Genomic DNA, 25,944 nt, shown 5'->3' on the forward strand with positions numbered 1-25,944 from the left:
AAAGAACCATTATGATTACTATCAACATAATATAAGCATTTTTTTAATATTTAAAAAGAAAAACAATGCTTGAAATTTGTTTGAAAATTCAGTGAGTGAGTTATAATAATTTTAATTACATATTTCTGCCTCTCTAGATTAGCATGCATTACAAGGCTCTGTAACAACATGGTGGCTGCGTTGACATAATTCCAGTGACCAGTGTAGCATCTACATGTGTACATGGGCCAATGTTAGTATGCTAACATACTAATCTTAGATGGCACAACACACAAACATTAGACATTAGACTGATCAGCATGTCAGCATTTTCACTGTTAGCATGCTGACATTAGCATTGAGTTCCAAGCAGTCTTGTGTCCAATTACAGTCTCATACAGGTCCTAGCAAGGCGGTTAGGTGTTCACATTCTTAAATCAGTGTAGTCAACTGTAACATTTACCTTTTAATTTAACAATGAGCTCCTATCGCTGTGATCCAAGTGCAAAGAAAGTAGAGGGAAACTGTAGATGACAGTCCTACAAAATTTAGAGCGATGCCAGAAGTGGCAGATTCAGAGGCAAAATTTTCAAAGCTCATTTAAGTGCTTCAGTCTGATATTTTATAACGATATGACTGCACAGAGAGAAAAAACTGATTATCTAGTACATTTTTCTCCTTTGCATCGGTCCATCTTAAATGAATTTACACCCGGAGAAACCAGCAGCACTTGTTCAACACTGAAATTTTTCCCTAAAGTTTAAAGCTAATGCAATGCTGCGTGAAGACCCAAAGATTGATTCATTACTGGCTTTCAGTCTACTTTTCAGAATGTTAATGATATCATGTACAGCAGAGGATGAAATCCCTAAATTCTTAGCAATTGTCAGACTATTGAGCTATTTACTTATGAACCAGCAAGGACTGCTGGTGATGCTGGAATTTGGTTTTGTTGTAGCAACTTCACATATTATCACTGAGAAAATGTATATTTTGCACTCATTTACATTTTACAAACCTGAGCGCTGTGATGGAAGTATGAACTGAAGGACAGTCCTCCTAGAAGACAGCAGACAGGAGGGCTATGAAAACATGATGGATGACAGATTACTGTCTCTGTTGGAAGTCTGGGGAGAGTGTGTAAGGAGTCATCTTGTGAAAGTAGCCTACTATTAGGAAGATCACAGTGTAGTTGTAGGAGGGTCAGTGGAAATGACATAAATTGGTTTCTCAGGAACGGCTATATGCTTAACAAAAGTAGGGCAAGCACAATTTAATTAAAGTCTGGATGGCACCTTTAACAGGGGCCTTCATTCTTAGAAACATAAGATAAGCCATCAGGCATGAGCCACACAGAAAACAACTTGACAGATGTGTAATAAAGCATTTGAGGTGGAGGAAATAGAGGGAAAAGCCTTGTGTTTCAGAAAACCTGATTTTGCCTCACAGACCTAAATAAAGCTGGAATTTGAGTAACAATAAGGAGATAGTTTGAATGACAACGGATGCAAAAGTTACTTATTATAGAGTTCTTTGGTGAGTGCAGAAAAGGCATCTCTACCTAAGCAAATAACAAAATGCCATTAAAGCACAGCAAAAGAGACAAACAGGCTAACTAGCCATAGCTTCTTAATTCCTAGTTCTAGGGAGCTGTAGACATGCACATGTGCATCTTTTACTAAGTGCAAGACCCGACAGACAGATAAGGCATCAGTCACAGTACCTCTGCACAGGTTGTAGTGTCATCACTGTGTGTTGGTGTGTTCCACCACAAACCCAGTGTGGACCATAGAATAGACATTAAACATGAGCAAACCCAACATGATCCTAAGTTGCTTTGTGAACTTCTTTTTTTAAAGCCTTGAGTGGAGCATCGTTGTTATATTCCATATTTTTGAAACAGTGTGTCGTGAGCAAGTGTTAAACTGAGGCACACTGTTCATACAGCAGGCAAAATATATTCTTCTTTATCATCCTTCTGGAAATTAATGGAGGCAATAATTTACAAAATAAACATCATACTGTATTCAGTAAGAACTGAAACCAGCAACTGAGACCAAAAAACTAGTCAGAAAAGCTTTGACTGAGGTGATAGATGAAGGGAGCTGAGGGCCATTTAATCACAGACTTCTATATAGTCAGACATGTTCTGCAACCATAAATGTCACCTCCTGCTGGCCATCAGATAGAATGCAAAGCATGTATATGTGTGTGTGCAGACACTCACATATACACACATGTGCTCATATGAAGCCAGTAGCCTAGAGGGAACCAGGAAGCACCTCACTGACAGTGTGAAGAAAAAAGTATCATTATTTCAGAGCTGATGAGTGGACATGAAGTAACTTAGCACTTTTATTTGCCTGGTTACAATTTCAAAACTGTTTTCCACCCATTATGTTAAGTTTCAGGGGATTTCATTACATTATACACAAAGGGATTCACGTTTTAACTCTGTGATGCCTCTGCCTTTTAAAGCATTCGCTCTAACAGAGAGAAGAGCCTCAGCTCCAACAGCAAACACTATCTCTCTCCCTGTGCAGGCCTCAGCCAGACACCAGGTCTTATAAAGGCAGAGAACCGCTTTATGAATCACTGTTTTGGATGGAGAAGCCTTGCACTTCGGCCATCTTTGGATAGTTTATGCTCATTTACGCACAAAACTACGCTGGTATAACCGGTAGTGGGTTGTGTTGTGCTGGACCTGTCAGCATCTTTGATGTGGCGCATCTAAGTCGCATCAAACGCAATACGGTTAGACAGCTCAGGCAGGAAGTTAGGAAATTGAGTTTCCAAAATAAAATGGTGAAGTTGGTCGATGTGTGGAGCGCTTCGGTCTGACTTGGCCCCAGTTAGCACAACGAGAGGGTGATACTTCTACGGCCTGCTTTATTACTGGTTAATTTGTAGCTACATTAATGCTCTTTATGGAGACAGATTAAGATACACACGTGAAAATAAAAAAGGTTTAAAATGAATTAACCACTCATTGAAACTCTGAGTAAAAACAACATAATACGTAAATGAACATTAAACTTTAGGTACAAGAACATCCGGGTGCCAGAAGCCAGCAAAAAGAAAAATACAAATATGTAACAATATGTTTTAGGGAATCATCGGCCTCCGCCTGACCCCAGTAGCCTCTTTTATCATCATCATTATTATTTTAATCTCATCATCATTAACATTAGAAGGAGATAATTGTTTGGAAACGATACACAATATGAGAGCATTACTGCATTATAGCATATGTTCCTTATGTTGATGACTATTTTGTGTGTTCCTTTACATAAAGACACAACACAAAGGTATTTAATGGAGCGTAACAACTGACCACAATATAGGTTTAGTGTGCATTCAGTTTAAAGCCCCCGGAGGGAGAGGCCCTGGTTCTTACCCTCATACACAAAGGGTGAAAGTGATCACCTGATAGATCAGATAATAGATATTTGAGTCGTTTTGTCTCGAACATCAAACATAACTTTCATATTGTCAGTCCCCCAAACCGACCGGAAGTCTCGTCCCTGTGTCTTCTTCCTGACTTTACGGTGGTGCGCATCTCACCGACCGGGAATACCGATTTCTGAACATTTCGGCCTTTTCCCTCCGCTGCACCGTAAAGCCGCGTTTTCGTGCTGCGGCTTGCATTGGCGTTGTGGGGTTAAGGACAGGCTCTGTTGGTCGGTATTATGACAGAGGGAGATGACACACATCCAGAGGGAGCTGTGTTTGTTTTGTATGGCGAAATGAGGATGAGGCAGGGGGTGGAGAGTCGCCACAGAGACGCTGGGTTCCGTCCAAACATCACCGCATTTTAGCACTTCTTCAGTGCTCGGGATTTGCGTTACACGGCATCTGCTGCACCGCTCATTTTTTCCCTTTCTTGACAGTGCATGGTGGAACATGCAGCTTGTTTGAGGACACCCCCCTTCCACATACCCATTGCTGCCATGATAGGCAGAGGTCTCCTCTCGACCGTGGCTCGGCCGGTTGGAGAAGAGGCAGATTGATTTGGGACGGTGGGTCATATCTGCGGATGTTATTCCGTCTGTGGAGCCTGTAAATCTCATCCGCGCGCGCACACCGTGATTCTTACTCAGGGAAAAAAAAGGAGAAAGAAAACAACATGTCTTCTCGATCTGCATTACCGTCTGGAAACGACAGGAGTAGTGGAGACCATGTAAGTGCAATTCCAGTCTGCAGCCTGTGTTTGTGTGCCTGCAGACGATAGATCGTGCATCCCTTAAAAAAGAAAAAGAAGAAAAAAAGATATCTGCATATGTGTGGCTTTGGGCAGTCTGTGGTTTTATTCATTGTGCGGATGGTTGAGGAGAGGGGGTCATAGATGGTGATGTTTTTCCCGTTTGAGGCTCTGCTGCCCTGATATTGGACGGATATTTAAACAGAGCAGGCTCTTTGAAAAAAAAGGCTAACCTTGGGTGTCTGTGCAGGGAAAGAGCTGATGGCAGGCAAACAGCCCGGAATGAGTCCATCCGCATACGATAACGCTCAGCGGATATGCGCAGAAAGCCTGAAAACCAGCCGTCACCTCTTATTATAAGGCTTGGAGAGATAGTGATGTCACATTATACTCCTTGCTGCTGCTGCTGCTGCTGTTGTGTGTGTGTGTGTGTGTGTGTGTGTGTGTGTTCCCTAGAAATTGGATGGGTGGGACGAGAGCAGCACAAGAGGCCAAAATAAACGTAGAGAGAATATCTGGACTGTTCGGCTGAAGCCAGGGGATTACTGCGTAAAATGATGTGCAGTCCATTGCTGCGCAGCCTACAAAGCGATCAACCCCAGAGCCAGTGGGTGTCAGACAGCGCCATACATTGTATGCTGTGGAAAACAGAAACGGCCTGCAGAAAAGAAGCAAGCTGACACCGAACAGGTTCTGCATATGTGGAATCTATCCATCTAATATCTAAATGGGCGCATGACTGATTTATGTTGCATTATGTCATTTCATTGCCCTCAACACTTTTGCACCCCCTCCCCCCACCCCAACCCCATCTGTTTGTTAGCAGAGCTTTCAGCACAGAAGGATGGTTAAGCCAATAGATGTGTGGATGTGTGTGTGTGGAAGTGAATGTGCAGGAGTGTGTGACTTTACGAGGTGTATGATTGATTGTGAATGGAGATTCCTCTATTAGAAGTGATCTGGAGCTGTTGCTGTTGAATCTCGATTATACGATGATGACAGATGAGTGGATGGAGCGGATGAAACGGTGTCTTGCCATATTGGCAGTCACAGGTGAGGCTTGGCTTGATGTGCAACGAACAGTGCAGGGGGATTAATGCACTCGCTTGCTCGCCACGCATGCATGTGTGTGCTGCCCGTGGTATTGGTTGGAGATGTTTGATTGTGGAGTTTGGATCCCGATTGGCACCAAGGTGGGGCATAGGAACATGACTGGAAGCAAGAGAAGGAATAACGGAAGGTGGGGGTTAAGGCTATGAGTGGTTGTGTTTGCGTGTGAAACTAAGAGCAAGATGACATGCTGGGGGGGAATGGAAGTGTGATGCCTCAGGGCCCAGGGCTGGCCAGGGACCACTGTGTCGGCATCTGCTCCCTATTTTTTTGTTTTTGTGTTGTTGTTTTTTTTTACTTCTTCCTCTTACAAACAGTGAAAGGTGATACCTCTTTATTGCCCCACTCACTACCACCTATCCTTATGTTTCCCTCTTTAATATCTTCCCTTTGTTTGTCACATGACAAGTAGCTGTTTCATGCTGTGCTGCATCAGGCTTCGCTTGTGTGATTGCATGTTGTCGTTTTCCCCTTGAAAATGATCTGTGACTCAAGCTTGAGACTATCAGAACTGCACAGCAATGCTCTAAAGTGTTGGGGTCCAGGATAAACTGTTTACAGGGTTGTGAAAGCTTCAGGGCCACCACATATTCTAGCAACAGCGTTACCTGTATCCCCTGTCAAAATGGATGAAGACATCTCTCAGCAGTGAAGTAGCAGACCTCTGAAGAAGATGATGCTGAGCCCAAAATGGAAACATTATGTTGTGTTGGAATACAGCTGTTAGCCCAGGAACGAGGGACATGTAGTCACATGCAGATCAGCTCCAGGTTGTTGTTCTTTGTCATTATGGGTCAAACATCTGTTGGAATGATTATGGGATATGGCACCAACTTGTCATTATGAGCTTAGCAGTATTTGATATACAAAGCTGGGTTGCTTATTGTAAGTGTTGTTACCAATGTGTTTTTTGACACTTACACAGTATGTGTTACACTGTGCAGCGATCAATGTGACAAACACTTTAGCTACTAAAAGATAGAGGTGTCTTATTGTTTGGAGACAGAGTTTATGAGTAGCTTGAAGAGGCTGCAGGCACTAACTAATGCATGCTATTTTACTTCTGGAGGCCCATCAGTCGTTTGAGGTTGTAGATCATCCTTAAAGTCCTTTTCCAGCCTGCTGCTGCTGCTCTGTGTGATATTGCTGTTGGCACAGTGACCTAACCTCTTCCCCTTCATTTTCCTCCAGCATGTGTCACTGGGGGCCAGCCGCTCAGATAAGGCCACCAGCCAGTCCAGCCGCTCTCTGGGTGCCCGGTGCAGGAACTCCATTGCCTCTTGCTCTGACGAACAGCCGCACATAGGCAACTACCGCCTGCTCAAGACCATTGGCAAAGGAAACTTTGCCAAGGTCAAGCTAGCCCGCCACATTTTGACGGGCAGGGAGGTGAGTTACAAGAGAAACAGACATCATAGGTGGGAGTGAGTGATGGATATAACTGTGAAAAATGAAAGGTAACACTTGGCCGATGTGCTGGTGTCCTTAATATTATCTTAAGAATCCAGTAGTATGTCTTCACGAGAGCCCTCCTTTTAATTATATTTTCTAAAAAGTACATTTTCCTTTCCTCCTAATTAGTCCTTCTCTAAAATTTATTTGTGTACGTTTCTTTGAGCCAGCTATTTTAACACAAACAGATTATCTTCTGTATCTTTAATGCTGAGCTTCAAGCTCCATATTTTATTCTTGGACTCAAGTAGAATTTCTTTGGATGACTCAAAGTTCAAAATAGTCCTTATATACTGCATGTACCTCAGCGAAGTCCTTCAGTTTAAGCCACCTTTCTTCTCATCGGCTGCCACTCACAAACAGAGAGGAGGGGCTAATGTGCTCACAAGGCGTTAGTTGTGGATACAGTGGACTCATTATATTAAACTATAGCCATGTTTAACATGAGCATGCAGCACTGCAATACTACATGTATGACAGGAAATAAGGAAACACATACTAGGTCCTTTTAAGGGAAACTGGGAAACTATGAAGTGAAATTATTTCAAACTGTGGGTAAAAACAACCTAATCTAAACACACAACTAAATATTATGTCTTATGCATTATGTCTAATAAGATAAGAGTTAACAAGTTTTTCAATTCAGTTCCATTTTATTTATACAGCAACAACAGTCGCCTCAAGGCGCTTTATATTGTAATGTAGACCCTAAAATAATACATACAGAGAAAACCCAACAATCATATGACCCCCTATGAGCAAGCACTTTGGCGTCAGTGGGAAGGAAAAACTCCCTTTTAACAGGAAGAAACCTCCGGCAGAACCAGGCTCAGGGAGGGGCGGGGCCATCTGCTGTGACCCTTTGGGGTGAGAGAAGGAAGACAGGATAAAGACATGCTGTGGAAGAGAGCCAGAGATTAATAACTTTCAATACATGTTTTTATAATTTGTAGTACATGTTTTCTTTATGACACTTTATGATTAATTATGTATTTAACAAAGCTCGGAAAGAACTTTCATCATCTACTTAGCAGCGCCTGGTTTAGCAGAACCAGTTCTAGTCAGTAGGGATTAAATCCGCTCAAATTCGCGTGACAACAGCTTGTGGAAGTAAATGTTCCGAGTGGCCTCAGTCCATGTTTACTTGCTGTAGAAGACGATTTAAATATGCCTCTCAAAATGAGATTTTTCTGCATTTCTGAGTGCTGAGAAAAGAATTCTTAGATATGAGTCAGTTATATCAGTAGGAAAGGCTTCACAGCATCATATAAGAGTGGTGCTATCTTTTTTTCACTCATCAAAAATTCCTTGATGTCTTTTCCAGGTTGCAATAAAAATCATTGACAAAACTCAGTTGAACCCAACCAGCCTACAAAAGGTGAGTTTTTCCTTTTGATACTAATGAGACGAGGGAATATATGTGTTATGTGCTCAGGTACAAAATGGAAACGCACACTGGTTTGATGTTATTTGTCTTCATAAGCAGAAACAAAGCATTAAGTAAGGTGGATTCTGTTGGGGGTTTAGAGGCTGGTCAGGTTTGTCCTCAGCTGCTTCCACCCTCTCACAAGGGACAGGAATGAGACAGCATCTGATAGAGAGAGGGCTCATGGGATGTGATGCTGTTTGACAGGTGCTAGGGACTGGATGGGAGTGAGAGGAGACCTCTGCTCCAGAGATCAACTCTTGTCTCTCTCTGGGCTAATCACCGGCCTGAGAGGGACTGAGTTATTTCATAAACCACGGTCACGCAACCTATACCTTCTTAAATTGCCATGAAAAGCTTGTTTCTATGCATAACAAAGAAAACAGAAGATTTTGTAGCAGTTCAGAGGTGGACTGGTACAAAATCAGCTGTCCTTGGTGTCTGTCGGGTGCATGGCACAGTCTGGTTTCTTGTTCCTGCTGGGCAGAATGTTGAGATGTGAGTCTGAACTGTAGATACTTGTATGGCTTGTTATACATGGATGTCTGGTATAGATGGAGCAAGAGCTGGGTTTATAGACACTTGGAGCTGGAGACATGGATTGAAGATTTCATTATTTTATTAATTAAAAGCTGTTGTGTCTCAAAATGTGTGCCTCATGTAGCTGTGTGATGTAGAAAAATAAAAGGTATATAGAAGCTCAGAAAATGCATGTGACATGTGCTGCTTCCTATAATATCCACATAAGGGCCAAAGTCTCAACATCACAACATGCACAAGCTCCTCTGCCTGTGCACAAGAAGTGAACAGACCAGACAAAATCAAATCAGGGACAAAATAATCCAGTTTTATTTGTGTGTAGTATGTGTGTGATTTCATTTGACTGAAGACATCTGCATGTCTGGCTTGATGCAGTCAACAAGACACTAATTCTATAGGATAGGACCCCTTGTTTACACTAATGTGGAGGGTAACACCATTGCAAAAATGTCCTGGAAGATTTTGATCACTGACTTCCTGCAATCCTCATTCTTAAAATCATATTTCTGGTGCTTATTTCATGGCATCCGGTTCAGGAGCTGTAATCCTAACTTCCACGTCATGCCATCTTCCTGGGTGCACCTTTTTTTGGATTGGATTGGCTCTTGTGGGAGACGAGAGAGGTGAAGGAATTTCCACCAATTAGGGAGAAAACTCAACACCTGGCCACTGGTTAAAGTTTTTCACATACCTGTGGGCTAGTGAAAGTCCTTAGATATAAACACACAAAAGAGGCAATATTAACACAATGTGGATGGTTTTGTAGAGATTAGTTGAAAGATAACAAAGTCCGAACTTAAGCATGTTAATTCAGGCAGAATACAAAAGCTAACAGTGACATCCCACATCAGTTGACACCTTTGTATATATGTAACTGGTCAATCTCGTTTAGAGTGTGATATTCGAACTGCTTCAACCTGTCCGCACTTGCTACAGGTGTGTGCCACTTTGCAGCTCACCACCATTCCAGTTCCTCTTGTTCTGGCTATTTCTGACTTCATCAGTGCCATCCATCGTCTACTTTATAATGCGATGGGGTCTTATTGCTCTCCCTGCCTTCCATACATGTGCATAGAATTGGTGGAGAGGCCACAGAACAGAGCCTTGCCGCCAAATATAAATTGCTGCAGATCGAAGTAATTGTCTTCTCTTTATACGACAGTCCTGTCTGAAATGAAGTGTGTGTTAAAAACACATCGCATCCAAGCAGAAATTTCTATTTCAGCGCGCTTCTGCTCTGTCTTAGCTACGGCCAGGAAGCTTATAACCACTGTTCACATGCATCCTGACATAGACCTGCTGTTTCTTTGCAGTGTTGGGGGATTGTTTATTGTTTTGATGGATCTGACTCTTCTCAGCCTCGTTGTGATGAGCAAGGAATTAATGGGATGGCCTGGATGATAAGACACTTAAGCGCTACGCATCCCAAGATTCCCTCTAGCACAGCTGGAGAAGTTGGGAAGGAGCTTGGTCTTAATACCTAGGTTGCTATGGCAACAGTGATATTGGGGCACTGCTGAAGGAATTGAATGGAGGAGGAGGAGGAGGGGATGGAGGGAGACGTGGGAAAGGGGAGTGAGGAAAAAAAGAATAGAATTGCTTATCGCACCATCGTTTTTTTCTTCTTCCTTTTTTTTTGTAGTTGACATCATGGAAGAGAGTTGCCACCAACTGCCTTTTGTTATGACAGTGGTACTGTTACTGTATGTTCATGGAACTGGGAGAGCTGGCATACATTTTAAAGCCCCTGACTGAAGTGTACAAATATGTGCCCCACAGTATCACAGACAGGAGGAGGGCTCAGAGTAGATGTTGGTCTGAATTTGGCTCCAAATTCATCACACTGCTGTGTGGGCTTTGCTTGCTCTTAAAATGAAAATCATTTTATTATGAGGATTATTATACATTTGTCTGCTCCTCTTTGGTTTTTTGTGGTAAAATGAATTGCACATTACTGTACTATAAAGACGAATGACTATATGTATACTCTGTTCAGGTCAGAAGGGATGCATTACAAGATATGTTATAAATTCTTTGTTATAAAAGCATTGTGGGCATTATAGGGCACATCGTTATTTACATCACAGACTGTACATGTACTGTACAAAAGGGCTGTAATTTCCAATTTTGAAAAGTGAGGCAATTTATTCATGCCAGTGACCAGCTGGGCAGCACCTCTGTTTTATAAAAGCTTTCTGGTTGCATAGATGCTGAGATCTCAGTAAACACATTTCTAACGCTCACACTCATTACCTGTTGCTTTAAAGCTAACTCCTGCCTGTTTGTGGTTACCTAGATACCCCAATAATGTATTTACTACCAGGTAATATGTCGGTCAACAGTATCTTGCTGTCTCATTTGTAGTTGCTTCAATTGGTCCCCGTTTGTTGAGAAAGGTTTGTCTCGGGCTCTCCTGCTCTCATATAACAGTTCGACTTGTTGATAAAGAACGAGAAATGGTGTTACTTTAAATTTTCTGGAACCTTTAAACTGGCGAATTGTCAAGGCAAGTGCTCGCAAGCACTGGATGCTGCCCTTCGACAGACTTACTAAATCTGCATGTGAAACGAAATCGTGGTTTTAGGTAGGGGTCATTAAGGTGTATGCAGCTAATATTGCACACTTTAGGGAGAGCCTCACCTTCATAACATACAGTATTAGATAAAAAAATAATATTTGTTAATGTGAATCATGACGAGCTACTTTAGAGATGTCCAAGAATAAAGTGTATGGCTGGAAATGAGCATGATATGTATATGTATGTACAACGAGCAACATGCAATGGACAAATGTGAGATAAATGGAATTTATCTGTGAAAAGTTCTAAATTGTGCAATTAGAAAGTGACAGATTTATTATTTTAATTTAAAAGTGAATTAAATAAAATGGAGAAAATAGTTTACATGAAGTGTTTAACTATGCTTAGTTTCTACTGACATTTCAACTATTTTAGCATTCAATGTCACATGTGGGAATTAACAGCAACATGCTTCAAATGAGAAGCTCAACCTACTTATAATTGCTTGACATTTTCATGGTTCTCTGGGATCATAAAACTTCAGGGAAACTCTAGTTTAACTGACATGGATCTCTACAAAGTGAATGCAGAAATGCCCTCTCCACCACTGTATAGAGACTGGTTCCATAGTTGAAACCAGTTCTCCTGAGCACCTAATTCCACTGAGGTTTTATTTATCATGAAATGTAAATTTTGTTTCTTCTTCCAGCTTTTTCGGGAGGTACGGATAATGAAAGGCTTAAATCACCCAAACATAGGTAAGTTAATGTACACATTACTGTACTTTGTCACAAGGTGTGTGCGCAGGCAGTAGTAAAAAGGTTTGAGCTCTTAAGCAGTCACTGACTGAAGTGCAGAGTGACATCTCACATGTATCAATATCTCCCATTGCACTAATGACTTTCCTACATATTAAGAGAGCCAGACAGATACCTGTACATTTTTATAACATTAACAGCTTTTGTTTTGTGTTTTGATTTTGATCTGGTTCTGTTTCGGGCTACAGTGCAGCTTTTCGAGGTGATTGAGACGGATAAGACCCTTTACCTAGTCATGGAATATGCCAGTGGAGGTAGGTACATCAACCATCATGTCCAGGAAAGCTATGATGGACCCCAAATGATGTATAGGGTTGCAGATTTGGCATCTAAGCTCCAAAATGAAAACTGTTTGTGAGAGCAGTATGTGGCTGATTTTACAGATGCGGTCTTTCTTTAGGATGTGCAATAAAACAGAATAAAAGTGGTACAATTTCTTAAAAACACTGATTTCTTTTTTCATCCATATCCACAGAACAGGTTAAAAAAGGGTTCAGTTTAATATTAGCTTAATAAGAGTGATTTCTACTCTCATGTAAATAGAGAAAATATATAAATAAGTGGAAGCAGCCAGTTAGCCTAATTTAGCAGATGGAATTGAAAGAACACCCTGGTTTTCCTTCTTATTTGACTTCATTTATCTAATATATGCACAAAAAAGGGATTTTTCTCAAAAATATAATCAATGGCTGGTATGTTCTACAGAGCCAGAGTGGCTCTTTCCCCTTTCTAGTATTTACACAAAGTTAAGCTAGCTCCTGTTTGGCTAGTCACACAGGGTGTCTGTTAGCTAACGGTACAGAGGCTGTATTTCCCAGGAAAGACATAATGTGAGACAACTTTATGCAGAGACAGAAAAATGTGTAACAATGACAGGGCAGGAGAGGAAGAAGAGAGAATATTTTTAAAGATAAGGAGTGCTCAGTGACATTTTATAGACTGGAAACTTGAAGCTAGCTGCTAACTGTGGTGAGGTTTATAGTAATGTACCATATTGGATTGGAGCGGCTAGTGTTCATGGTCAATATTAGGTTATATCGCAGGTATCAGACATCAAATTCAATTTAAGATGAGAATGTTGATTAGATTCATTGACCGAAATCATCCTTGATAGCTCATGTAATATCAATAACTTATGTCCTTTTTATGTTTTTCTGTGTAAGCAACAAGATCTCCGGCACCTTTGTTAGACACACAAACGTTATGTGCCAGCTCTGCACACAGTGCACTACGCTTCCCATTTATTCCGACCGGGATGGTACGAGGGAAATTTCTTTTGCAGTTTGTCTGAAAAGATGCACTTGCGCTTTGGCATCTTTTCAGCGCGCCGCTCCGCACTCTGTCCCGTCTGTGAGCGCGGAACAACCACTTACAACACAGCAGTTCGGGGATGACGTTGCACATATGGGTCCTCTGTAGGCCTATAGGAAAACCCGGACATTTTCATCCATCTCGAAAATCCCCCCGGACGCCCCGGACAGAACAGGAAAAGTGGACATGTCTGGGGAAAAGAGGACGGTTGGTCACCCTACATTAGTGTCATAGGTCAGCTGATCAGAGCAGAGTAAAATACTGTCCACAGTACTGAAGCTCACAAAAGCAAATTATTGTGGAGGTCAACTAGGCCCTTTTTTTTCTTTTATACTTCAAGTACATTTCAGAGCTTTTACTTTTTCACTTTTTAAGTTCAATTACTACTTTAACTTTACAAGTATTTGTACTTCTACTTAATTGAGGAATATTTATACTTTTTCCATCTGTGAGAACTGCTTTCATGCCTTATGAGCCTGAAAACAATAGCTTCCTGGTTTGCTTTAATATTATGTGGCTTGCTACATCCACACAGTTGTTGTTTTCTTGCTTGCGCACAACCAATTTTACAAACATGAATGCCGATATTACATTTTCACAATAGAAAGAGTAAATCATAACCTTGTGTTTTGGCAATGTTATGTTGTATTTTTGATAAAATGTTGTAGGGATGTAGTTGAAGTTGGTCATTGAGAAATATCAATAGCAAGACTGAGATCTGTCAGACTCAGTTAATTGATCCATTATAGAAACATAGTGTCTAAGGGGTTTAAGTCCTTCCAAACACTCATTCACTTCGGCAGGATTTGTTCTTCACTATTTGAAAAATCGCTTTGACGTTGTCTCTCATCATTCAGAGAATTTATGTACACTACATATGTAAAAATATGTACAAAATAATCAATAGCTCCTGGGGTATTTCCAGTGCCTGGTAGACACTCTCTGCATTGGTGTCATATTAAAAGAAAAAAAAATTCCTGACTAGAAAAATGTTGCTACATGCAGAAATTCAATGAAAGTGCATGTTTGCTTATATTTAGTTATGATTAAAGACACCCTGCACTTCCGATTTTTCAGCTAGAATTTGCTATTAATCGAATCGCTCTTAATGAGCGAGGCAGTTGCAGGAGGCTGAACCAGAGAAGTCCAACCATAATGAGAAAAACACTAGATGAAAGAGGACAAAAACACCTTCATGTTAAAATATATTTTATATAAGTATAATAAAAAGTATTTGCAAGAAAGAAAGAAAGCATTTTTTTCTGATTATTTATTTACAGTGGATGACATCATCACACTGTGGCAGGAAAACACCAGAAAAAAAATCAAAATTGTTTATAAACTTAAACTACTGGGCCTGGGTTTCTGCGTTTTCAGTATCCTCTCCCATTATAATGATAATAATTATTATTATCAAATTTGCAAAAATTTGTCATTACATTCCCATCCTGATATAGAGACGTGCATAAAAAAATTTAGGCTGAAGAAGGAGAATAATAAAAATAAGTCTGACTTATTAATATCTAATGTGCCTCAGTGTTTCAGTGTTCTTGCATTGGCATACTCAACAGTAAATCTGACAAATAATAGTGTGCCTTCATGCTGATGCACTAGCACACCCAATAAGAATAATACATCTGATGAGTAATAAATAATGTGCCTCAATGCTATTGCATTAACACCCTCAAAAAATTTTAAACAGATATTATTCTGAGGGTGAGAAAGTCTGTTCCACTCTCATCTCCACAGTATCATATGAGACCCAGTTGTCAGTTAGCTTACCTTAGCAGAACAAAGCAGCCTATTCTATAAGGCTGTAACCTTATACGTATAGTACAAATGGCAGTGTTGTCGATCTTGAACTGAAAGGAAATTAAAGGAAACGTTCCTTCTGTAGCAAAGCTAATTTAAAGAAGCCTAAATAACATCTAAATAACCAAAACTACAGTATCACATCTTTTAATCTAAAATTGTGAAATATAATAATTTTGGTGGGCGATTGAACTCAAGTGATAGCTGTCCAGAAATGCATATGTCATGTTCAGGCACTATGACATATTGGAATATAGTGTGCCTAAACCTTTTTATGGCTATATGTGATAGACAGACTCTTTAAAAAGATGACTGTGGGCTATGCGCTAATAGCTGCTCTGTATTTAAAGTTAATAGCATATGGGACCTCAACATAAATAAGTGAGCAGCCTCAGTGCAGTAATAATGTTGCTTTTAAACAACTTTAAACACATTAATACCCGCCAGCACACGTATCTGTACACTATCCTTTTCCTGTTTGCATCCATTGGTTTCTATTTGTGTCAGTTTCTTGTCACCAATCCCATTTTTCTGTGTTGTGTCTGAGACCATATCATTTTCTTACTGTGACCTTGGCGAATGTCAGAGGCATTGATTCAAATGTGGGTTTTTTTTACAAGCCTTTAAGTCAGGGGGTAAAAAACAAGTATTAGGGAGTCGTAGTGGTGTAAAATGCCTGTGAAGGCCATAATATGCTTTCTGTCTTTTTCCTGCAGCATGTTTAAGAGTACATAATAGTGCACAAACACGATAGCATTAAAACAACAGCTAAGCTACTGTAGAGAAATATTAGTGGTCAGACTTGGGTTATGTTTTTCAGTATTTTTATGATGCATATTCTGGGTAAAGATTTACAGATTTACAGCTAGTTTTCCAAGCAGATATAGGAAAGCAGATGTGGAGTCCTGTGAAAAACGAAGTAAACCCCATAATTCAGTAGCTTGTAGAATCAATTTTTGCAGCAATAATTCTCATGAATCATTGTCTGCAGGACTTTATCAATCTCTTACATGTTTGTGGAGGATTTTTGGTGCACGCTTCTTAAAAATATTGATTCGGTTCATGGATTTTTTTCGGGCATTTCAGTCAGGTTGTGATCTGAACTTTGAGCCATTGCAACATTTTGAATCTTTTGTAGATTTTCTACTTGAGATCATTATGCTGTTGCATGACTCACTTTTAACGTTAACTGTCAGACAAACTGACCTTTGACTCTAAAATTTTGGCATTCAGAGGATTTCGTGGTTGACTTGGTGGCTGCAAGTTGTTCAGGTCCTGTGGCTGCAGAACAAGCACAGATCATCAACTCTCCACCATCAGGCTTAACAGCTGATGCAATGTGTTTTTGCTGATATGCTGTTTGGTTTTCTCCAAATGTAGCGATAGGCCAAACATCTTCACTTTGGTCTCATCTGTACAAAGGACATTGTTCCAGAAGTCTTATGGTCTTTTTATAATAAAGAGGCTTTCTCTTGCCAACCCTTCCAAACAAGCCATACGTTCGTTCTTTTTGGGACTGAACGTTAACATTTAAAATGCTATCTGAGTCCTGTAGAATCTGTTGGTCTTGTTTTTCACATTTCTCTCAGCCTTGTACTGCCTAACACTGGTGGTGAATTTGCTGGGGCATGCACTCCTGGGAAAAGGGGTAGATGATATAAATTCAAAATGATATCACAGTATGTCAATAAAATATATGATCATATTTTTTTACAATATTGAAAGAAAACAGTGAACATTTTCTTGATGCCATCATCTAGCAATCCATTTTCCATCCTTTCCCTACTGACATTGATTACATAATTACTCATTTTAAGTGTAAATCTACTGAAATACTGCAGCAGGAGCAACATAATAGTAGTCACACAGTATTATTGCCTGTGACACAGCATAAGTCAAATGTAAGTGCAAAAGTGGTGTTTCCAATAGAAATGAAGCTTATGGGTAAGTTCAGTAAGGAAGCTCTGTAGTCACACATCTGTCTGCTTCCCAGGTGTTTGGTGGCTAATCTAAGCATTACATCACTTCCACTTTCCCACGCTTTCAAGCTCATTGCAGCAGCTGTGGTCCAGTCCAATCATCTTTCTGCCTGCCTTCTTCAGCCCAATCAGCCTCCGCTCTGCTTACTTTAAATCTCACCGATCACTGTCGTTCTCCCTCGCAGAGGCCTTCATGCAATTCACCTTTCTTGCCATCTCCGCATCTCCCACGTTACTCAGACTCTATCAAAGCCTCCATCTTCATTTCCACCACCAGCGTCTAGACTCCAGGGAACGGGGCCCTAATCCCTGTCACCGCTGGGATTTCATCAGAGTCTAATCGGCAAATAGCTTCATTGAATTCTGTGTATCAATAAAGCACGTTCAGTTCCGTCAAATGATTTTTCCTTAGTAAAATGTGTAAAAAATGATAAAATAACTGCTTAACACTTAACAAGTAAACCCTATAACTACCTCAGGAGTTGCTTAATTTTGTCAACTAATAGAACTGAAAAGTATTTTCTGCCAGCTGATGTTGTATCCTCGGTCAAACTTTTTAACCATTTGCATAAAGCCCTGTTTTTCCTCTATCTCACCGCATCAGTAATTTCCATCCACTGTTTGCTCTTCCTGTCATATGGGGCGCACCTAGAGAGTGCTCCAGGGACGCTCAGTGGAGTCATATGTTTACTTTGGGTGACACATCACCAGCTGCTAGTATTTCCTCCTTCATAGCCTGGTTGTACTTTATGGTGTGTTTTTGCCTCAAGTGGTAAAATATGTTTGTTTTTTTCCACTGCAGGGACAGTTTTCTTGGATATTTTGCCAAGTACTGTGCTTTCTTTCAGATTTGTTGAAGTAGCTTCTTTTTTTAGGCATTAAAAAAATATTCCCAGATTTACCTTGTTATCATGCACGCTACTGAATATATACACATGGTGTTAACTATAGCAATGATATCACGATGTGACATTTTTATATCACGTAAAAAGTGCGGCCAAACCTTCTGCTTTCATAGATGTGGTCACACACAAAAGAAAGTATTAAAACTGAATGTTTTGATTGTTTTTGGGATTAAGCAGTTAATTATGTTATTTCATTATATGTTAGAAGGTGTCAGGAGGTATTCTGTCTCTAAAAATGTGAAGTGAGATAATTGTGATATTGAAATAGGGTGCAGAAAAGACTTTTATCAAGTTTTTATGGCCCACATAACCAGACCTGTATGGCTTCAGTAGTTATGGATGTTCCTTCGTGTTGTTAGTAGTTGTTATGGCTGGAGGCTGCCATAGATGGCAGCCATGTGGATACAGGTCACATAAACTGGGAACGCCTAACAGAAATATTAAATACATTTCAGTGAATTTGTGTCAGTTTGACCATGAAACAAGACATGTATATGCATTTTATATTTTAAAATATCTTTGAGAAATATCCAATCATTGTTACAGACAGCCATTTTTTTAGGAGGATTTGCTAATTTTAGCCACTTTAAGCTAATGTGCATACCAGGCCTATTAGCACTGTAGCATCACAACGCCTCAGCATACAGAAGAAAGTATTATCTAGTCTTTCCAAAGTTGTAGTCTGGTCTTATCAAACAAGATAAACCTTAAAACTATTCTCACATGGATTTTCACCACCTTTGGACAGAGCCCTCTTCTGTTATGCCTCAGTGGTTCTCTTGGCAAGAAAGTTCATTTCCTAAAATATCAAACTGTTCCTTTAGTCTGCATGTATTATTTGTTTATTATATGTTTTCACGCAATTACATGATATGTGGATATTAAAATTAACTTACAGTGCTTGCATCTTATTAAATATTAAAAGCTGACGATGTGATTAAAATTGACTGTGTACATCAGCAGTGTTTACTTAGCTAACAGCATAAAGCTTCTGGCTTTGTTACCTGACTGATGTGCTGATATGCTCCTCACAGGTGAAGTTTTTGACTACCTCGTGTCTCATGGGAGAATGAAGGAAGTTGAAGCAAGAGCCAAATTTCGACAAGTATGAATACGTTACCTCTCGGTGTCAACGTTACACCAGTTGTTGCATTTTCTTGTCGGTACTTCAAGGGTGTGCGTCTTTCTATGTCCACAGATTGTTTCTGCTGTCCACTACTGCCACACGAAGAACATTGTCCATAGAGATTTGAAGGTGAGGAAGCTCAGAGGAATGTCTGGGGCAACTTTCAGAGGGGGATTAAGGCTAGTCTAGGACTAGAAAATTTATTTCACTGACAGATTACCCTGAACTCAAAGTTGTAATCTCTGACTAGTCTTAATCTATGTCTCTGTAAAGGGTTTTTAATCACACTGATGAGTGAAGAGGGTGGGTTTTTTTAGTATGGGAGGGTAGAATGTGCAAATGCACAGTGGGCACAGTGACATATATACACTATAAGTCATGTCCAGTTGAACTTGTGCATTAGTGGATAACACACAAGTACAACTTCCCTCTCCTCGTCTGTCCCCTTTGCACTCTTTGTATTCAGTACAACTTTATTCTCATTGTACTCTCTTTTCTCGCCCATCCATCTTTCCTGTTCTTCCTTGTCCTTTCCATCCTGCTGTCCGTCTCTGCTTCCTCCTCTGCATGAATGGATGTGTGAGTCAGGCAGAGAACCTTCTGCTGGATGCCGATGCCAACATCAAGATTGCCGACTTCGGCTTCAGCAATGAGTTCACCCTGGGCAACAAGCTGGACACGTTCTGTGGCTCACCGCCCTATGCTGCGCCTGAGCTTTTCCAAGGAAAGAAGTATGACGGGCCCGAGGTAGACGTCTGGAGTCTGGGAGTCATCCTCTACACGCTGGTCAGCGGCTCGCTGCCCTTTGATGGGCAGAATCTGAAGGCAAGTGGAAGGCTGGAGGAAACTATCCGTCTGTTTGTCTGCCTGGGGATACTTGAGTTTTCCTCGGTGGTTTATTGTAGCAGCGATAGGTTTTCATGCATTAGTGCGCCACAACATTAAAATCACTGATTTATTCAATAACTTTGATCGTCTAGTTACAATGCAATGTTGGGCTGGGAAATCTTGCATCACAGCATTCATGTGAAAGTAACTTTGACAAGTACCACCCACCTAAATGGGTAGGAAGTGGGTTATTTGCAGACCAAACAGCCCTCCGTCATTTCAAGACCCATACCACCTCCCATACCTCAGACATTGCTCAAAAACAGGACAATTAGCTGCTGACTGAACATGCAATATCCTCTGATTCAAATTTAACCAAGCATCCTCTGAATGCACCAAATAATCCTGAACCACAGATCCTTGTTTGGAGGATCCACAAAGGATGCCCAAGTAGCATTCCAGTACCAGACACCAAAGGACTCCCGCAGAGGTCCTGTATCCATCCCCGGTTTTGGCAGCACAAGGCACACCACTCAGCTGTGTTGTGGCTGATTGGTGCATGTTTATTAAAATGTAGACAGTGTGGGTGGCACATACATATCAGACATTATAAATGCCAAAACAGTCAAAATGCATTTAATTACAAAAGTTAGGATTGATTAGGAAGCCCTCACACTACTGAACTGATAGGATTTAAAATGGTGGTGTATTCAGGCCATATTTAATCAGCTAATAGACAAATATAAATGTTGCCATTCAGCTACTGAGGCCTCTAAAAACTGTTGAATGCTGTAAAATGCTGACAACTGTTGTAGATATCTGGTCTGTCCATCTGGCAGCAAGTGGAGCAGTGTACTCTCTGTGCAGTTTCCACATTGAAGCAACAACAAGCACATGATTATCTTTCTTGCGTTTTGCATTTCAGACGTTTTCTAATTTCTCTAAGTGATAAAAATAAAAGAATCATAAATGTTAAAACAAATGTGTGTATTTGCTTATGCTGACAATATGTTCTGGAGATGTCACATATGATTTCAACAGGCCTTGTAGTTTGCATCCAAATATGATGTCACATTTGACCTCTGACCTCACCAATTCCATTTCTATTTCCATTTCATTAAAATACTGCCCAGAGAGAGAGCTGCCTTGGCAGAGGTTTGGGCTCTCAGAGTGCTTCTTGTTGGTGATGCATTTCTCAGGAAGTGGGCTAGTTATTTAATATGTCCAGAAATACGTACATACTGCTAAAATTAAAAAGAGTTTGAACAATAGCACAGAGTTGCTGAGTTCAAGACTGCTGTTTTCAAAATTCTTCTCATTTATGTAATTTTATCTACTGTTTCATTTAGTGTATGTTTGCAGATTTTAGCCGTTCACAGCCATTACTGTTTCAGCAACATCTTTTTTGACATACCATAATGCCTGGAGAATCAAAGTAAACAGCTGTCAGAGGAAAGGATGTGGCAAATGTAGCTAGACTTTCGGCAGCATGGAAGGACTCCATTCAGATGGCATCATCATCAGTCTTCTCTCTGTTTGTAATATCATTACTCCGTGTAGTGGGCCATGCTGAATAAAAAATGAAAAATAGAACTTTTATCTCAAATTTAATAGTTGGCAATGAATGCCTCCCTCCTCCCAGAGCTCCACTAAAGGATTGGTAGAGACCAATGTATATTTAATTTGTCACATATGTCACTATTGGTAATGAACATGAATGACCTGGTCTTGTTCTTCTCGTATTATGCTGAAGGAAATATGGAAAACCATGTATTTGATGTGGCCAACAGGAGCTGAGGGAGCGCGTGCTGAGGGGAAAGTACCGCGTGCCCTTCTATATGTCCACAGACTGTGAAGGCATCCTTCGCCGATTCCTGGTGCTCAATCCCGCCAAACGCTGCACACTTGAGGTGAGCGTCGCACAATTAACAGAGCAGACGTTTTGTGAAATTCCCGCTAATGTGAAGCTCTTCTGTGTTTTCGTTTCTACAGCAAGTCATGAAGGACAAGTGGATAAATGCAGGGTACGAGGGGGATGAACTGAAGCCTCATATAGAACCTGTTGAGGACTACAGTGATCCAGCTCGCATCGGTGAGTCAGTGGGCTGTCAGCCTGTCCACTGAGGTCTATGTAATTAGGATACAAGGTCATCGGTGTTTTCTTACCTTCATCTTTGTTTATTTGTTTGGTTCAGAGGTTATGGTCGGGATGGGCTTCACTCCAGAGGAAATCAAGGACTCTCTGCTTAATCAAAAATATAACGAGGTCACCGCTACCTACCTACTGCTTGGCCGCAAAGGCGATGTGAGTTCTGTAGATGTATCTTACCTGTATTATTTATTTATGCATATTTGACTATAAGGCACATTAACCTTTTCCACACAGCACTTCAATGCTTTATCTACCTTCCATCTTCACACATAACCAGTTTAGCATCAACAGTTTACCTTTGGACTTGAGGATGAAGTTTCTGGTTTAAATGCACACAGAGAACATGCATACTGGATGCAAGACACTGGACCAAGAACCTTTGGACTGTGAGGAAACAGTGCTAACCACTGCACCGCCTTTCCAGCCAGTACGGTGGTGCAGATGTTAGCGCTGGATCAGCAGGAATTGGAATCGTTTAACTTTTCTTTCTAATATCCAAAACTCTTTAAAATGTGTGACCATAAACCAGAGTTTGCATCAGTGTTTAAGTTTGCCTAGTTTAGAATAGTATGATGCCTTTACCAGGCTTGTAGATAAACAACATAAAGCCAGATAGCCACAAATTCTCCTTAGCTCAGTCAATGTTGCAGTGCATATCGATGCAGACTGTATCTGGCTAGGATCAATGGGTCCAATGGAACAAAATTAATATTATTTAATTGTTTGTTGTGTGTTTTCAAAAATCTCTTTTTTCATATCTCTTCTCAGAGCCCTTATTCCAAATTCTGACTCAATCTTTGTTTCTGAAATCACTACATACCATGCTATCTCCTTCTTATCTCTTCAAACGCTCTGCACTGTCACACTTTCTAATATCATTCTGTCCAATATCACTGGGACATTATAGGACGGCAGTGACGCCCGCACTGCTAGTAGCCTGTCCCTGGCGAGGGTACGACCCAGCCCTATCACCAACGGGACCAACAAGCACTCCTCAGCCACTGGCTCCTCCTCTTCCTCCACCTCTTCGTCACATAGCAAGACTCAGCGTAGTGCCTCCACCTACCACAGGCAGCGACGACACAGTGACTTCTGTGAGTCTCTTTTCTAAACTCTTTCTGAGCTATGATGAAATCTGGAACCACGAACTTCCTCCTTGTCCAGTGACCACAACCTGTCATTGGATCTCGGCTGATATGACAAGGAAGGTTTTCTAGTAAATTGGCAGTTATTCAAATGAGGGTCTTATTTAGGTCTGGAAGCACTGTTGTGACAGCTCTGCTTTCACCCAGTCATCTACAGAATATTCCTTATATGAATTCCTATGTGTCTGTGCTCTGCTGTCCTCCACAACAAAGGCGGGCCCTCCATGCCCGTCATGCACCCCAAGCGAAGCCCAACCAGCACGGGCGACCGGGAACTGCGGGAGGGAAGGATGCCTCCGCGCAAGGCTAGCTGCAGTGTGATGGGGAGCCGCAGCCTGCCTCCCTCTAGTCCAATGGTTAGCAGTGCCAACAACCCCAACAAGTCTGAAATCCCAGACCGTCGCAAAGACATGACTGCCACCACGGTAAGTGACACATTTACTCTTCAAGAAGCAGAAAGCTGGGCATCGAACCAAGAGCATAGGTTTTACTGCAAGAATCGGAAAATTGGTCTTCACTACTCCTCAGCAAGTATAGTTTTACTACTGTTAGCACTCACATAAGTAGTCATTAAGGTTGTATAGCTTCTTAGACAAGTTAAAAAAACACAAACCTTATGCTGTGTATAGTCAGAAGGACATCGTACAGAGCCAAGAGCAAGAACAGCTCCACCTTTGTATATATAATGGAAAATAAGGAAAGGCATAAAAGAATTATTTACATAATCACGAAGCTATGGCTTTTGTTTCCCTAAAACTATTTATATATTTTTTGTCTACCTTTTTTTAAGGTAGATTTTTAGATACAAATCTTGTTTTCATGTTGTTAAAAGGTTAAAATGGTTTGTTCGAGGTCTGTAAATTGTAATAAATATTGTAACATTGTAATAAATATTGTAACATTTAAAAAATGCATTTTAGGTGTTTTATATTCACTCAGCCGTAGTCCTGTCTGCTTCCAATGTAGCTCCAACAGATATCTTTGTAAAATGTCAAAGTTCAGTACAGATTATGGATTTGCATTACAGTACAGCTTCACTGTATGAATCACAGTTTAATTTCCTCAACAACTCTCTAAGCTAATATGTGTTCTGAAATTACTCTTCTCCTCGGATAGAATAACATCCCCGGAAGCGCCATGACACGCCGGAATACATATGTGTGCACCGACCGTTCAGGAACTGATAGACACTCTCTTCTGCAGAACGGCAAAGACAACAGGTACCACTTTGTGTCGTCAGTAGTCGTACAGATTCACAGAGACTTTAAGCAGGTAGCAGATATTTGGTATCATTAACCTTCAAAGGAAGGTGGATTGGATTGGGGTTTTTAGTCCTTTGTTCTGATAATATTTACGAACTGAGTCACAGGGCACCACAAGTCAGTGTCCTGGTGAGGGTGAGGGTTATGTCAGGGAGGGCATCCAGCATAAAATCTCAGCTGAATCAAATATGCAGATCCTAAAGCAAGAGATTACCATACCAAATCAGTAGGCTATCAGTCAATGTGGTGCTGTTGACCAAAGACAAAGGAAGAGGAGAGGTGGAAGGCATGTTGGTAGGCAGCAATAGGAAAAAAGAAGGCAGGAATGTGGAGGTGAGAGGGCTGTAAATGTAAAGGGAGAGAGCTGGCTGATACTGTATCTGTGTCAGGATGGAGGTCTATAGGATCGCTTTGGCCAAGGAGAGGAAGTGCATAAAGGCAGAGGCAAGGATTAAGTGGTGGAAGTTGATGAAGGAAGAGCATTTCGCAGAGTTCAAGAAGGACTGAGATGGTTCAGGATGAAGTACAGGACAATATTTAAAAGAAGAGGTTAGCAAAGAAAAAGTAGGTAGTCAGGAAGAAGAAGAAAGTAGACAGGAGCACTGAGAGGCAAGGCGTATGGCAAAGAGAGAGGTGGCAAAGGATGAGGCTTATAGTTAGCTGCATGCGAGGCTGGACACTAAGGAAGGAGAAAAAGACTTGTATCAATTGGCTATGCAGTGAGACAGAGCTGGAATTAAGGATGGGATAATTAAGGATAGAGATGGAAATGGGCTAACAAGTGACGAGAGTGTGTTGAGAAGATGGAAAGAGTATATTGAGGAGCTGATGTATGTAGAAAATGAGAGAGAGAGGAGCACAGATGGAGGAAAATTAGTGAAATAAGAACTGAAGGGGGTTAGCAAGGAGGGCAGCTTGAAGGGGATGAAAAATGAAAAGGGGATCGGTCTAACCAACATACCTGCAGAGATATGAAAACGTCTAGCAGAGAGGGCTCTCGAGTTTTTGACCAGATTGTTTAACACAGTCTGAGTGAAAGGATCCTCAAGGAATGAAGTGTGTGCTGGTATGCTTTTTTTAGAACAAGGGTCATGTAATAACTGTAGAGGGAAAAGGTCGACCATGAAACTATGGTTGTTGAAGCTAGGTTAAGAAGACAGGTGACGAACAGTGAGCACTACAGATGGGATGTTTGGTTTGGGATATAGTATAGAGAAGGTCAGAATGAGCTTCAATGTGTCTTTGTGGATCTAGAGAAAGCATGTGATAGGGTGCCAAGAGAGGAACTGTGGTACAGCATGAGGAACTCAGGAGTGGCAGAAAAATATGTGGGTGGTGCAGGACATGTATGAGGACAGTGAGGTGTGTGGTGGGACAGCA

At 40.9% G+C, this 25,944-nt stretch overlaps 1 protein-coding gene across 2 annotated transcripts in view; it reads left to right on the forward strand.

Annotated features, from left to right (window-relative positions):
- The first annotated feature begins 3,506 nt into the window (after window positions 1-3,506).
- The window catches only part of mark4a (MAP/microtubule affinity-regulating kinase 4a), a 33,170-nt gene continuing 10,732 nt past the window's right edge, over window positions 3,507-25,944 (forward strand). For both annotated transcript variants that reach the window (XM_063486205.1, XM_063486206.1), the window contains exons 1-14: window positions 3,507-4,159; window positions 6,482-6,679; window positions 8,067-8,120; window positions 11,936-11,984; window positions 12,233-12,298; window positions 19,086-19,156; window positions 19,250-19,306; window positions 19,766-20,002; window positions 21,796-21,915; window positions 21,998-22,097; window positions 22,201-22,310; window positions 23,065-23,251; window positions 23,516-23,727; window positions 24,419-24,522. In XM_063486205.1, the coding sequence (XP_063342275.1) occupies window positions 4,106-4,159; window positions 6,482-6,679; window positions 8,067-8,120; window positions 11,936-11,984; window positions 12,233-12,298; window positions 19,086-19,156; window positions 19,250-19,306; window positions 19,766-20,002; window positions 21,796-21,915; window positions 21,998-22,097; window positions 22,201-22,310; window positions 23,065-23,251; window positions 23,516-23,727; window positions 24,419-24,522 (1,619 nt within the window). In that variant the 5' untranslated portion in view covers window positions 3,507-4,105. The remainder of the gene's footprint in view (window positions 4,160-6,481; window positions 6,680-8,066; window positions 8,121-11,935; window positions 11,985-12,232; window positions 12,299-19,085; window positions 19,157-19,249; window positions 19,307-19,765; window positions 20,003-21,795; window positions 21,916-21,997; window positions 22,098-22,200; window positions 22,311-23,064; window positions 23,252-23,515; window positions 23,728-24,418; window positions 24,523-25,944) is intronic.

The sequence above is a fragment of the Pelmatolapia mariae genome, linkage group LG10_11, assembly GCF_036321145.2.
Source record: "Pelmatolapia mariae isolate MD_Pm_ZW linkage group LG10_11, Pm_UMD_F_2, whole genome shotgun sequence".
Taxonomy (NCBI): domain Eukaryota; kingdom Metazoa; phylum Chordata; class Actinopteri; order Cichliformes; family Cichlidae; genus Pelmatolapia; species Pelmatolapia mariae.